Source organism: Leptonychotes weddellii, chromosome 2 (assembly GCF_054177405.1).
Source record: "Leptonychotes weddellii isolate Sample4059 chromosome 2, ASM5417740v2, whole genome shotgun sequence".
Lineage (NCBI taxonomy): Eukaryota > Metazoa > Chordata > Mammalia > Carnivora > Phocidae > Leptonychotes > Leptonychotes weddellii.
This window is the reverse complement of record NC_138370.1, coordinates 30,499,656-30,513,018: the sequence shown is the minus strand read 5'-3', so window position 1 is coordinate 30,513,018 and position 13,363 is coordinate 30,499,656. Positions and strand designations below refer to the sequence as shown.

General features: G+C 34.0%; 1 protein-coding gene across 1 annotated transcript in view; it reads right to left on the bottom strand.

Annotated features, from left to right (window-relative positions):
• Positions 1-13,363, bottom strand: part of LOC102740164 (A disintegrin and metallopeptidase domain 3-like) — a 425,273-nt gene that overhangs the window by 19,549 nt on the left and 392,361 nt on the right. Inside the window, exons 11-12 of the mRNA XM_081812895.1 lie at positions 12,833-13,019; positions 168-269 (exon numbers count right to left, since the gene is read on the bottom strand). Coding sequence (XP_081669021.1) covers positions 168-269; positions 12,833-13,019 — 289 coding nt within the window. The remainder of the gene's footprint in view (positions 1-167; positions 270-12,832; positions 13,020-13,363) is intronic.

Here is a 13,363-nt window from a genome sequence, read left to right as displayed (position 1 = left end):
AAGTTGAAAAAAATCTAAGAACATCTTCTGAATTCTGAAGTCAACTGTGTATGAATCAAATATTTAAAGTTATATATTTGAAAGTTGTGTAAAAAAAAAAAAGAAGTGAATGCACAAGAACAGAAAAAAATCATGAAAGAAAATACTGTAGTAATTTGAAAGCTTACCAGACAAGTTTCTTTATCACAGCATGCTCCAGTGCCACACTCTGCAAATTCAGTCAGAGTACAATCTGCAGGATTACAGCATTTTCTCAAATGTTTGCAATGCTAAAGGTAAATATAATAAAGTTCAATAATAGGAATTTTCAATCATTTTATTTATTGTCAAAATGTACTCTAGTATGTCTCTTAGTTAATTACAATCACAGTATAATTTTTACTTCTGTATTTATTTATAACACCATTTCATTTAAAACTAATATATTTCCAGTATAGGAAAAGAAGATAGTAATGAAATTATTTATGATCCCATAAATAATAGAAACTGAACTGTTAAAAATTTAATGTAATTTCTGTCAGTCTTCTTTGTGTTCATAAATATATGCACTGTAAATTTAAAAGTATTTTTCCATTTATTATATCATAGTACTTTTTCATCTCATCAATTCTCCTCAAGATATCATTTTGAGAATCCATAAAAATTTATGAATGTGACAAAATAGAGGTTTCTAAATTATAACATTTTATTATTTAAAGGATGTTTCAACGAAAATTTTATTATTATTATTATTTATTTTTATCTCCAAGATTTTATATTAAAGATTAATTCTAGAAGTTATTAGGTCATAGAGTACAAAAATATTAAAGACTATAACATACATTTATTTCCTTCTTTCTATATACTTATCTATTCAGTGCAAGAGTGATGTTTCACAAGACTGTTAGTAATATTTAAAAATTAGTAGAGTGATAGGTGTGATAGGTGAAAATAAGTGCTTACATCTGTTTCAATTTTATTATTTTAATTACTAATGAGCTATAAATTTTAAAAAATTCACATTCTGGTTTATATTTCTATGCATATATTTCTGTTAAGGCATTCTGTTTATTTCCTTTATTCATAAGCACTTTTATATTAATTATATTAACCCCTGGCCACTAATATATGTTTACTATGTTTTATAATTTGTCATTGACAACTGACTTTTGTTTTAGTGCATTTTGGGTTTGTTTGTTTGGGTAAATTTTAGATATTGTGAGATTGTGAAATGGTAGAACTATCTGAGAACTCTGAGAACTATCATCTTTTTTTGTGGTTTGTTCTTGAGTTTATGGATAAAACTTTCTTCCACTCTGACCCCAGTAAATATGTGAGTAAAATGTTCGTGTTAGGTTTGAGTGGTGTGTTGTGAAGGAAGCTATAATGATGTATCTCTTTCCCAAAACAGAAGTTAAATTTATCAGTTGCTTTAATAGAATAATAATTTATTCCTGATCTTTTGTAATACCTGGATTGTTATATAAATATGCTATATAAAATTAGATACAATGTCAATGTCTTCAATTACATTAACTGCATATACTAAAGTTTATTTAAAAATGTTATTATTGGGTGCCTGGGTGGCTCAGTCAGTTAAGTGTCTGCCTTCGGCTCAGGTCATGATCCCAGGGTTCTGTGATGGAGTCCCTGCATTGGGCTCCCTGGTCAGTGGGGAGCCTGCTTCTCCCTCTGCCTCTGCCTACCACTCCTCCTGTTTGTGCCTGCTCTCTCTCGCTATCTCTCTGTGTCAAGTAAATAAATAAAATTTTAAAAATGTTATTATATAAGTTTTAATATTTATAGGAGTCAGGTATTTTTCCATTTTCATGTTTCATTATTAAAAATAATGTATTATGCATCATAATATAAAGATTTTAATAAAAATTATCAAGAGTATTTAGTAAAGACAGAAGATTGAACACACACTAAATATTAATATTGGGAGGAAAAAAAAAATCAATGACATGAAAGGGAAAGCCTCCAAATGCTAGAATCAAAGACAGAGCCTATAGTGAAGAGCATTTTCTGACAATATTCAATGTATAATGGAAAGCTACACTAAATGCTGGGCTTGTTGGAAGTTGGAACTGGAAAGTTGATGTTCAATGAATCGTGGATTAAAAATGGATCCCATGGGGCGCCTGAGTGGCTCAGTCGTTAAGCGTCTGCCTTCGGCTCAGGTCATGATCCCAGCCTCCTGGGATCGAGCCCCGCATGAGGTTCTCTGCTGAGGGGAAGACTGCTTCCTCCCTCTCCCACTCCCCGTGCTTGTGTTCCCTCTCTCACTGTATCTCTCTCTGTCAAATAAATAAATAAAATCTTCAAAAAGAATTTTTTTTTAGAAATGGATCCCACTAAGGGACTGGATGTGAAAATTTTTAAAAATAGGTAACTGTTAGGGAGTCTGGGTGGCTCAGTTGGTTAAATGGCTGCCTTCAGCTCAGGTCATGATCTCAGAGCCCTGGGATCGAGTCCTGCATCAGTCTCCCTGCTCTGTGGGGAGCCTGCTTCTCCTTCTCCCCTGATTGTGCTCTCTAGCTCTCTCTCTCTGTCTCTCAAATAAAGAAATAAAATCTTAAAAAGAAATAAAATAGGTAACTGTGGTATGCCATTGAGAAACTAGAGAAATCAAAAGGATATATTTTTTACTTCTAGTTGTCCAAACTTTTATCAAATGTCTCTTCAATATTTAATATCATAATTTTTGTCTCTTTGTTAATTTTGATATATGTTGAAAAGTACCGAAATGTTTCTCTACTTCTGGAATAAATGCCAAAATTTTATTCTTTTTTCATATATTCACTGGGATTATTTGATCATTTTAATTTAGACATTTCACAGGTATTTTCCAAAATATGGATCATTCAAAGTAATGTTAAACTGGTTATCAGAGGAATCAACTTTCATGATTTAATTCTATTTCTATATGCCTGCAAAAGACACTGGAAATGGATTTTTTTAAATCGTACACAATTTACAATAACATTCAGAAATATGAAATATTTAGGTTTTAATTTAATTAGAGACATCTAACTAAATGGAATGATATGCCATGTTCATAGTTTGAAAATCACATTATGAATACATTAATTCCCCACAAATTCATGTATATATCCAAAAAAAAAATCCCAATCAAAATTTTGCAAAGTTTTTTTTATTTTTTATTTTTTAGGGGATATGGGTAGATATGGAAAAATGATTCCAAATTTTACACAGAAATACAAAGACCTAAAATCACCAAATCTATCTTCAAAAAAAGTACAAAATATGAAGAGACAATTTACTTAATTTTGTGCATCAGGGTAAGAAGGGATGGTACTGGTGTAAGGATACATGTACGGATCAATAAAACACAAAGCATGTGAACTGTTTTTCAATAAAGGTAGCATAGTAATTCAGTGGGAAAAATGATAGTTTTCCAACAAACGGGGCTAGAGATATTAGATATACATATAGAGAAAAAATATGCCCTAATACTTAACCAACAAAAGTTACTCAAAATGTATCATAGGCATACACATCAAAGCTAAAATCAGTAAACTAAAAGAAAACTTATGAGAAAGTTTCACAACCTTGGGATTGATAAGACACAAAGTACAAACCATGCCACATATTGGGAGAAAATCTGACAAAAGATTTGCATATAGTTTATATTAAGAATTCCTATAACTATATAATAAAAAAACAAACAATCCCATCAAAATATGTAAAATATGTAAACATTCAAAAAGGAGACATAGACATATGAATGTTGCACAATCACATGAGACACTGTCTAGTATGATTAGTCATCAGGGAGATACAAATTAAAACTACAGTGAAATACAAGCACACATTGAAATTACTAAAATGAAAGAGACTGGCAGTAACAAAAGTTGGTAAGAATAAGGAACAACTGCCACTCTCATACATAGATGGTTGGAATGTAAAATATTACAAGGATTTTAAAATGCAGATTGATGTTTGTTACAAATTTAATAGTACAATTAACATATGACCCAGCAATTCTATTCCTAAAAATAGAAAAAAAAGACATGTTCTTTAGAAGCATTTTTCATAATAGTTGAAACCAAAAACAACCTAAATGTTCATTAATAATTCCAGGAATAAACAAACTATGTTATATTCATACAAAGAAACACTACTCCACAATAAGTACCAATGAACTACAGATATGTTCAATCATGCAGTTGAATATCAAAAATATAAGCAAAAAATCTGCAATCAAAAAGGATCCAAAATCTATGATTCATTCATGTGAAGTTCAGTAGTAGGCAAAAATAATGTGTTGTGACAGGATTAGACGTTTCAGATACTAATGGGATTGACTGCTCCAAGTCAATGGAGTTATGGGAGAACTGTCTGTGGTAATGTAAATATTTTAATACTTCTTTTATCCACATCTAATTAAGTATAACATAAGTCAAATTAAAAAACAAAACAAAATTCAGCAAGCCAAAAGGAAAACAATATAAATAAATATAATGAAGACTACCTAGACACATCCTGAATTTTGTGCTGAAACAAAAGACAAAGTCACAATGCCTATGGATCATCTGGCCAGGTGTGGAGCTAACTAGGTTGTTGAAGTTTTCAGTGATAACGGGGACAAATGGTCTTTGACCATTGTTGAGATTCCCGATGAGTTCCATCAGTGGGGTTGGTGGTCTTGTAATATTAAGGAAAGCTTATTGTGGTGGTTATTCACTCACCTACACTATCAAGAAAATAAAACTACTTTCCTTCTGCCATAGCCATAAATATAGATAAAAAAATCCCTGGTGATCAAGAGCAGTTAGTCACTCTAACATTTACTGAGATATGTTCTTAATGCATGAGAAAGGGAAGAAATTAGATATTTAGGCAAAAGCCTAATGAAATCCTAAAACCTAGGCTCATCTGACTAACATTTTAGGGATCAATGCAGGTTTTTCTGGATTTGAAGACTAGGAAGTCACTTGGTCACTTAAGAACCAACCTCATGCTCTAAGCATCATTTGTCAGTGACCACTCCAGTTAATGATATAGACATGGAGTATGAGAATGTAAAGACTCACTGCAGCTTATTGCAGTAGGTCTTGTTAAGAGATAAACTGAGGAAAAATCAATTCAAACTGGGCAGCATCTAGTCTAGCCAAAGAAATATCTGTGAAGCTATACAAAATGAAAAGCTTTTACAGGCAGAAGGGAGCGGGAACAAGGAAGTTATACTGGCAAAAAAGCATGTTTGTTATTGCAAAGTTACATTCCTTTAGGGGATATCAGGGGTCTATCAGGCAATAGCTAGTTGTGATCAGGTGATTCCTGACTTGGCTGGTTTAAGATTCTATTTCTGGGAGAGTTAAAACCATTTAAGTCTTGGTTTGGTCAACATGGGGCTTACCCCAAGTGACTCCATTATGGGCCTGTTATCTTCTTTTTAACAGTCTTTACACCTATAATAAAACAATGGCCTACCCAAAATAAATTCCCATTTTCCAATAGATGCTCTTGAAATCCCGTGGGGGCAAGCAACCATTTTTCTCTGGTCCACTGTGACTCCATCTTAGGTTTTTAATGAAGACTAAGAGTGCCCAGATGATGAAATAGGCATGCAAATCAGATCAATCAGTTCATACAAACAGTGCAACCAGGCTATCAGAAACAACTGAATCTCCTCTTGTGTCTCAGGAATAATCTCTGAAAAACCATTCAGGAACTGGGCAATAAAATACTCTGAATAAACACTTTTGCAAAAGGTAGACAAAGTTCCCTGCAAACCAAGGGCCGGAAAAAGAAAACCAATAGTTCAAGTCTGAGTCATAAGGCCATGTAGATCTGAATATTATGCCAGAGAAAATCTAATGAAGAATCTGATGGTCTGTTCTTGGGAGAAATTCTCTCTCACCACTGGGTTACAGAAGATCATCTTCAGAAAGATGAAATGTACTTTTTTAAAAAAGATTTATTTATTTATTTGAGAGAGAGAGAGAATTTCTAGCAGACTCCCCACTGAGCATGGATTCTGACACGAGGCATTATCCCATGATCCTGAGATCATGACCTGAGCGAAATCAAGAGTCGGACACTCAACCCACTGAGCCACCCAGGTGTCCCAAAATGTATTCTTGTAAAAGACATTTTAAAAGGTAAGTAGACAACCAAGAGTTAAATCCCAGTGGAACACACACTCAAGACAGGAAGTATAGTCTTTAAATATGGTAATTTCTGGGGTGCCTAGCTGGCTCAGTTGGTGGAGAAGGGGTAGAGAATATAGATTACCTCTTACAGGTCCCTTCTGGTATTTATGTTTCTCCTACATTAATATTCAGTCTCCTAAGAACTGGACCTTGAACTTAACATCAGCAAAATGCTGCTGAGATTGCAACAAATGTCTTGGCAGCAATGATTTCTCCCAAAATAGGCCAATTTCTCCCTATCTAGCTTGCTATGATAGCCAAATTATTGTTTTCAGAAAACTGCAGGCTGCTTGGCAGGAAATAGTTAAAATGCATTCAAGGAGTTTGCCTATCAAAAGAAACACAGAATTGACACAGTCTTGTATTCATTTCCTATTTCTGCTGTAAAAAAAAATGTACCATACTTAGTATAAAACTATATATGCATTATTTTTTAGTTCTGGAGATCAAAAGTCCAAAATGGGTCTTACTGGACTAAAATCAAGATGTTGAAAGCTGTGCATTCTCTGGAAGCTCTAGAGAAAATCTGTTTCCCTACCTTTTCCAGCTTCTAGAGGCCACCTGCATTCCTTGGCTCATGGAAACTTCACCTTCAAAATCAGCAGTACAACATCTCCAAATATCATTTTCACATGTCCTCTGACTCTGACCTGCCCTTTGTCATTATTACATTGGATCTGCTTAGATGATAATAGAGGATACCTAACACTCTCAAAGTCCTTAGCTTGATCATATATTCAAAGTCCCTTTTGCCATGTAAGGCAAAATTATAGATTGATTGCATACCTAAACATAAACTGTAGAAAAAATTCCAAATATATTTTGAGGAATACATGTGAACATTTGTGTGTGTTGCTCTATATGCTATAAAATGCAAATATCACAACTGTTCTTTCTGGCGTATCCACAAAAGTAACACACCATCATTTCCACAGATCCTAATGATCACAGAGGTGGGCCCTATTCAGTGTGGCAAGATACTTTATAAGGGCAGGATTACCTGCAGAAAAGGATCACTGGGACAATGATGGATATTGGTTACCAATGGTGGGACTTGGGTAAAGCAGGTAATTGACCTAGTACCACAAATTTTAAGAAGGCACACACTCTCAGGTCATGCATTGCTGACTCTGCGTGTTTTGTGGAAGTGATGGTTCCAGTGGGCTACCTAGGGGTCTCCCTAGGGACAAGGTTAGAACATGGAGAGGAAAGGTGGTAAAGCTAGCAGCCTGAGGCTCCAAAGAAGACAGGGAAATATATCAGTAGGGTCTGAAATTCCCAAAACAAATGGATCATTCAAAACTTGAAGGCGCTAACCAGTGAAAAAGAGACTGGAGCAATTCAGGGACTTCTGGTTTCAGCTCTGACATGTAAAGAGCTCGGAAGTATCACTCCCACCTTAACTAAAGAAAAAGAACAGAACAAAGACAATTGAATAGGGAATGAACTTTTGAGTAAATGTTGCTGGAATAATTGGATGTGCATATGCAAAAAAAAAAAATTTAGACACAGACTATCTTTTCTGCAAAAATCAACCCAAAACAGATCAGAGAAATGAAAGTGAGTGAGAAGGGAAGGAGCATTGAATAAGTGAAACACAGGGGACTTTTAGGGTGGTGAAACTATTTTATGTGATGCCATAATAGTGAATACAGGTCATTATAAATTTTATGAAAATCCTCAAAATTGTATAACACAAAAAGTGAACTACTGAATTTAGTTAATCATGGTGTATCAATACTGGCTCATCCATTATAACGAATGTGCAACACTAACATTAGATGCTTATAATAGAAAAACTGTGTGCTGGAATTGGGGTAGTAGGAGGGATGGTTATATAGAGCTCACCGTATTATTTGCTCAATTTTGCCATAAATCTATTACTACTTTTAAAAAAATCATCAACTATTTTTTTAAAAAATAGATTGAAATTTCACAACAGGTAACACCTTCTGAAAATGTATGTTTGAGCTTATTAAACACTGGAACTAACCTGGCTATTGTTTTTTTATGGCTTTTGTGTATTTTTGTTCTTGTGTTAGTTTTATCACTTGATAAATTTTTTCTTAGTTCTCAACATGATACACATTCATAGCTTCTATAATGATTGGGTAAAGTAAGAACTGCCTATACTAAAGTACCTCAAAGTTGTAGAATGTCGCATGTAAGGAAAAAATAAAGAAGTACTGTCTGGGGCTGGGGAAGTCATGAGTAGTTAGAGGCTTGCATTACACCACTGAAATATAAACAAGAATCAGAAACCATTGTTCCCAGAGTGAACAACAAATTAACAATAATTAAAATATTTTTTCCGGGATGCCTGGGTGGCTCAGTCAGTTAAGCGTCTGCCTTAGGCTTAGGTCATGAACCCAGGGTCCTGGGATGGAGTCCGACATCGGGCTCTTTGCTCAGAGGGGAGCCTGTTTCTCCCTCTGTCTGCTGCTCCCCCTGCTTGTGCGTGCTCTCTCTGACAAATAAATAAATAATCTTTTCAAAAAATAAATAAAATATTTTTTCCACTAATAGTCTTTGGCATAGAGCAAAGAGTATAGCTACTACTTTGTATACCATTGTGGGAAGTTGACCAAATTCATTTTAATTTCATCAGGCAATGCTTAGAGCATAGTTTTACTGTCCTGGACTCCCACAGTTATGTGTCTTCTCTGGATTATACTAATTCTTGTAAAATGTGACATACTATTGAGTGTGTAGATATTCTGTCACAATCATAACATTTTTATAATGGCCTGCACTGAAAAACTTTATTGCTTTATGCTGCACACTATTTAATTTAAACATATATGACTAAAGACAGACTTTACAATTCAAATAATATTCTTAATATGTCACTATATGAGTCACCAAAAAAAGCAACTAAATTTCATTGGGGGTAGGTGGAGTTCAGCGACAAGATCATTGAAAGCACTCCAGGATAATTGGGGAAAAAAGCCTTGTCATTGGGCCTTACATCTGATTACAATCTCATGAAATTGCAGGCATCTCTGACCATACACAGCTGATTTCATCCTCTGGCCCTGAATTTCCTTTGATATCCACTGGCTCATTGGAACCAAAGAACTTTACTCCATAGTTAAGTGAAATAAATGTATGATTCTGATATTCCCATTAAAAGTTCTTTATGAAAAAATCCAATCTAATTGGGTGGGAAAACCCCCAAAATTTCCTTCATAAATGGACTGGCCTCTGACACTGGTAAACCTCACAAACAGGAGGCTGTTCACCCCATAAGAAACAGATATCACCAGCCCACCTACTGCTTCACCTGAACTACTAGATCATTGGGGTCCTCCCTACAAGACCTGTCTCATGCCAAGAAAATTTGGTTTACTGGAGAAACAGCATACCTCTGAGCCTTCTACCACACTAATGATAAATTGCTGATAATTTACAGAAGTGAATGCTGATGAAATAACCAAAAAATGTATGGAAGACATGCACAGATCATTCAAGAATAAAAAAACCCAAAGTAGGTAAGATATCTTCAATTCAAAGAAATACATACACATATACCTCAGGACATAGCACATTCACATATTGGGGAAGAGCCTAGAGCAATGCAGGCACATGTTCAGCAGGAAATATTTGCAAAAAGAAAGCCTTAACTGCAAGAGTCTTAATAATAAAACTTACATTTTCACTGACATAGATCAATAAATAAACTATACTATTCATAAAATTAACACTAAAAGCAATTAAAACATTTGGATTATAGCTATATTAAAAATAGATGAGCTTTGCAAGTATAATATTGAATGAAAGGCCAAGTTACCAAATGATAGAAACCATATGATTGCAATATAAAGGTAAAAAACAGCCAACCAAAGTATATTGCATAAGGATGCAAAAAATAGAGATAAACTATCTTGAAGAGTAAAGCACTGAAATGATCATCATTAAATTGTAAATGATGATTGGAAGGAAGGGGCATGTGATTAGGAAGAGACATGCAAAGAGCTCCTTTGGTAGAGCTAAGGTTTGTTTTGACCTCAGTGTAAATTATTCAGGTGCTTGTTAAGTATCTATTTGTTACCTTCTTCATTCATATTTCATGTGTATTATATATCACAATGAAATGATGAGTATGACATAAATATTTTTTTTTGGTAAACAAAAGTGGGCAGTGAACTGTCCTATCAAGAGAACATATATAAAGAGAATATATAAAGTATATTTTAAGTATATATTTAGGTATATTTTAAGGAATAGAATATAATTCAAAAGGACATTATTTCAGAAGGAAACTTTTACATGCAAAAAATAACCCCTTAATAAATAAAAGGAATGGTAGGTAAAATAAAGCAACTATCTTCTGAATAAAATCTTTGGAGTACTTTCTAATGTAAAGAATAAAGATGACAGAAATTAAATATTTTACAAAAATGTCATGTAAGTTAATTGGGTTGTAAATCCTGTTATTTTGGGGGAATGTGGCCCAGATATGGTTAAACATTAAGTATATATGGTAAAATACAAGGATAATCACTAAAGGGAGATTGAAAGTACGTATCTACTGAATCACTGACAAAAATAGAAAGAAAAACAAAACATACAGATCAAAAGAAAAAATTCAGTTGAGCGCTGTGAATTGTGTAAGACTGATGAATCACAGACCTCTACCCCTGGAACAAATAATACGTTATATGTTAATAAAAAAAAAAAAAAGAAAAACAAATGTAGCAAAGTGAACATAGGAAATATAAAAATTTTGAGACAACTAAACTTATAAATAATATGTAGTCTAGAGGACCATAAGAAGTCGTAACAGCCAGGGGTGCTGGGGTGGCTCAGTCGGTTAAGTGTCCAACTCAGTTTCGGCTGGGATCATGATCTCAAGGTTGTGAAATCCAGCCCTGTGATGATGGGCTCTGCTAGATGGGCATGGAGCCTGCTTAAGATTCTCTCCCTCTCCTGGGAGACAAACCAAAAGAGACTCTTAATCTCAGGAAACAAACTGAGGGTTGCTGGAGTGGATGGGGGTGGGAGGGAGAGGTGACTGGGTGATTGACATTGGGGAAGGTATGTGCTATGGTGAGTGCTGGTGAATTGTGTAAGACTGTTGAATCACAGATCTGTACCTCTGAAAAATATAATACATTATATGTTAATAATAAAAAATAAATACGGGAGCCTGGGTGGCTCAGATGGTTAAGCAACTGCCTTTGGCTCAGGTCATGATCTCCAGGTCCTGGGATGGAGCCTCACGTTGGGCTCCCTGCTCAGCAGGGAGTCTGCTTCTCCCTCTTCCTCTGCCTCTCCCCACTGCTCCTGCTCTCTCTATCTCTCTGTATCTCTCTGTCCCAAATGAATAAATTAAAAATTAAAAATTAAAATAATAAAAATAAATAAATAAATAAATATTCTCTCTCTCCCTCCACCTTGATCCCTCTCCACCCTCTCAACAAAAAAGTCATACAGGTAAATGTAATGAGGTATCCTGGAGATGATCCTGGGACAGAAAGATGCCATTAGGTAAAAACAAATGAAATCTGAATAAATTATGGACTCTAGTTAATTAAAACAATAGGCAAAAAGTCATAATGTTTGTGGGATAATCTTATAAATCAAACACAGAATGAGTAATAAATTAAAACCCAATGAAAATATTGAACTTAAAAGTACAGAAAAACTAAATGTAAATAGAAAAATATTAGGGAAATACGAATTAAAGAAAGCCAGTGTGTGCACAGATACAGATGTATGCCAGACCAGATAGGCTAAAACAGAAAGCAACATGAGAGAAAAACAGATTCAGTGTTTAAAGGTAAATGTTAAATTTCTAGGAAGATATAAGAATTGTAAATATGTTTGCACCATATAAAAACCTTCAAAATATACAAAGCATGAACTGAGTAAATTATAATGAGAATTAGGCAAATACAACTGTATAGTTGGAGGTATCAATATTATTTCTTAAGTACTGAGAGTTTAAGCAAACAAAACTAATAAAAATATAGAATATTTGAGTCACTAACCTAAAAATTATAATGCAATCAAGTTATATAGAATTTTATTCCTAACAGTTTACATTTTCTCAAGCAAATATGAAATACTCAAAATTATCACTATTAATAATTATATGAAAGCAGTTATAACAAAATTCAATGATTAGCCATCTTACCAAACACAAATTTAAAAAAAAGTAATAACAAAAAGCTAAATATAACAACAACACATCAAGGACTATTATTAATCAAATTCTGTGAAGTTGAGTTCAAATAAATAAAAATCCCACAGTTGCAAAAATGGAAATTAGGAGATGAGGAGGTAAACAATACACATGTAATAACTTAGTGAACCAATGCAGTCACTTTGGAGGAGTTCAGGAGATGACTGAGGTAATGGTAATAGTATCGACATTAACCATGTTTATAATACAGAAAAGTGGGTATTGCTATTAATGGTTACACAATGAAGAAAATCTACCTCTTTAATCCATGCTACACTTACCCTTTACTTAAACTCTTCAAATGCTTTAAATTCAGGATGAGTCCATTATCACATGGCCCAATATCTCCCTTAGATATTTGATAAATGGTGCAGCATTTGGGGGAAAAAAAAGTCTTTCTGTTTTATATCACATCTATATTTATAAGGCTACACAAGAAACACAAAGAAAAATCTTTAGATAAGCTATTATGTTTGTCACTAACCTCTGTACCACCACAATCACATTGTTCTGGTGGTTCCAAAATTCCATTGCCACAAAGTGAATTTCTTCCTTGGTAAACCACTTCTGAAACTATTTGATTGTGAAGACATTCAAATTCAGGCTGTGAAATCATACGTTTAAATTCATCCATGCTGCAACTGCTAAAAAACTTTACACCATGGGAACGTCTAAAAATAAATTATATTCTTCAGATAAATGGAATAATATCAGTTTCAAAGAAACCCTCTTCAATAGAATGCTATGATTTTGTAGTACAGGAAGACTTCATGAAAGCAGTCAGAAAAGTGGTTGATTCTAAGAAGCTAGAGTCTAAATTGGACTACAAATCTGTGTAACTTACTGGAAGGTTTTTGTTTTTGTTTTGTTTTGTTTTTCTTTTTATTCTTATGTTAATCCCCATACATTATATCATTAGTTCTAGATGAAGTGTTCCATGATTCATTGTTCGTGCACAACACCCAGTGCTCCATGCAGAACGTGCCCTCCTCAATACCCACCACCAGGCCAACCC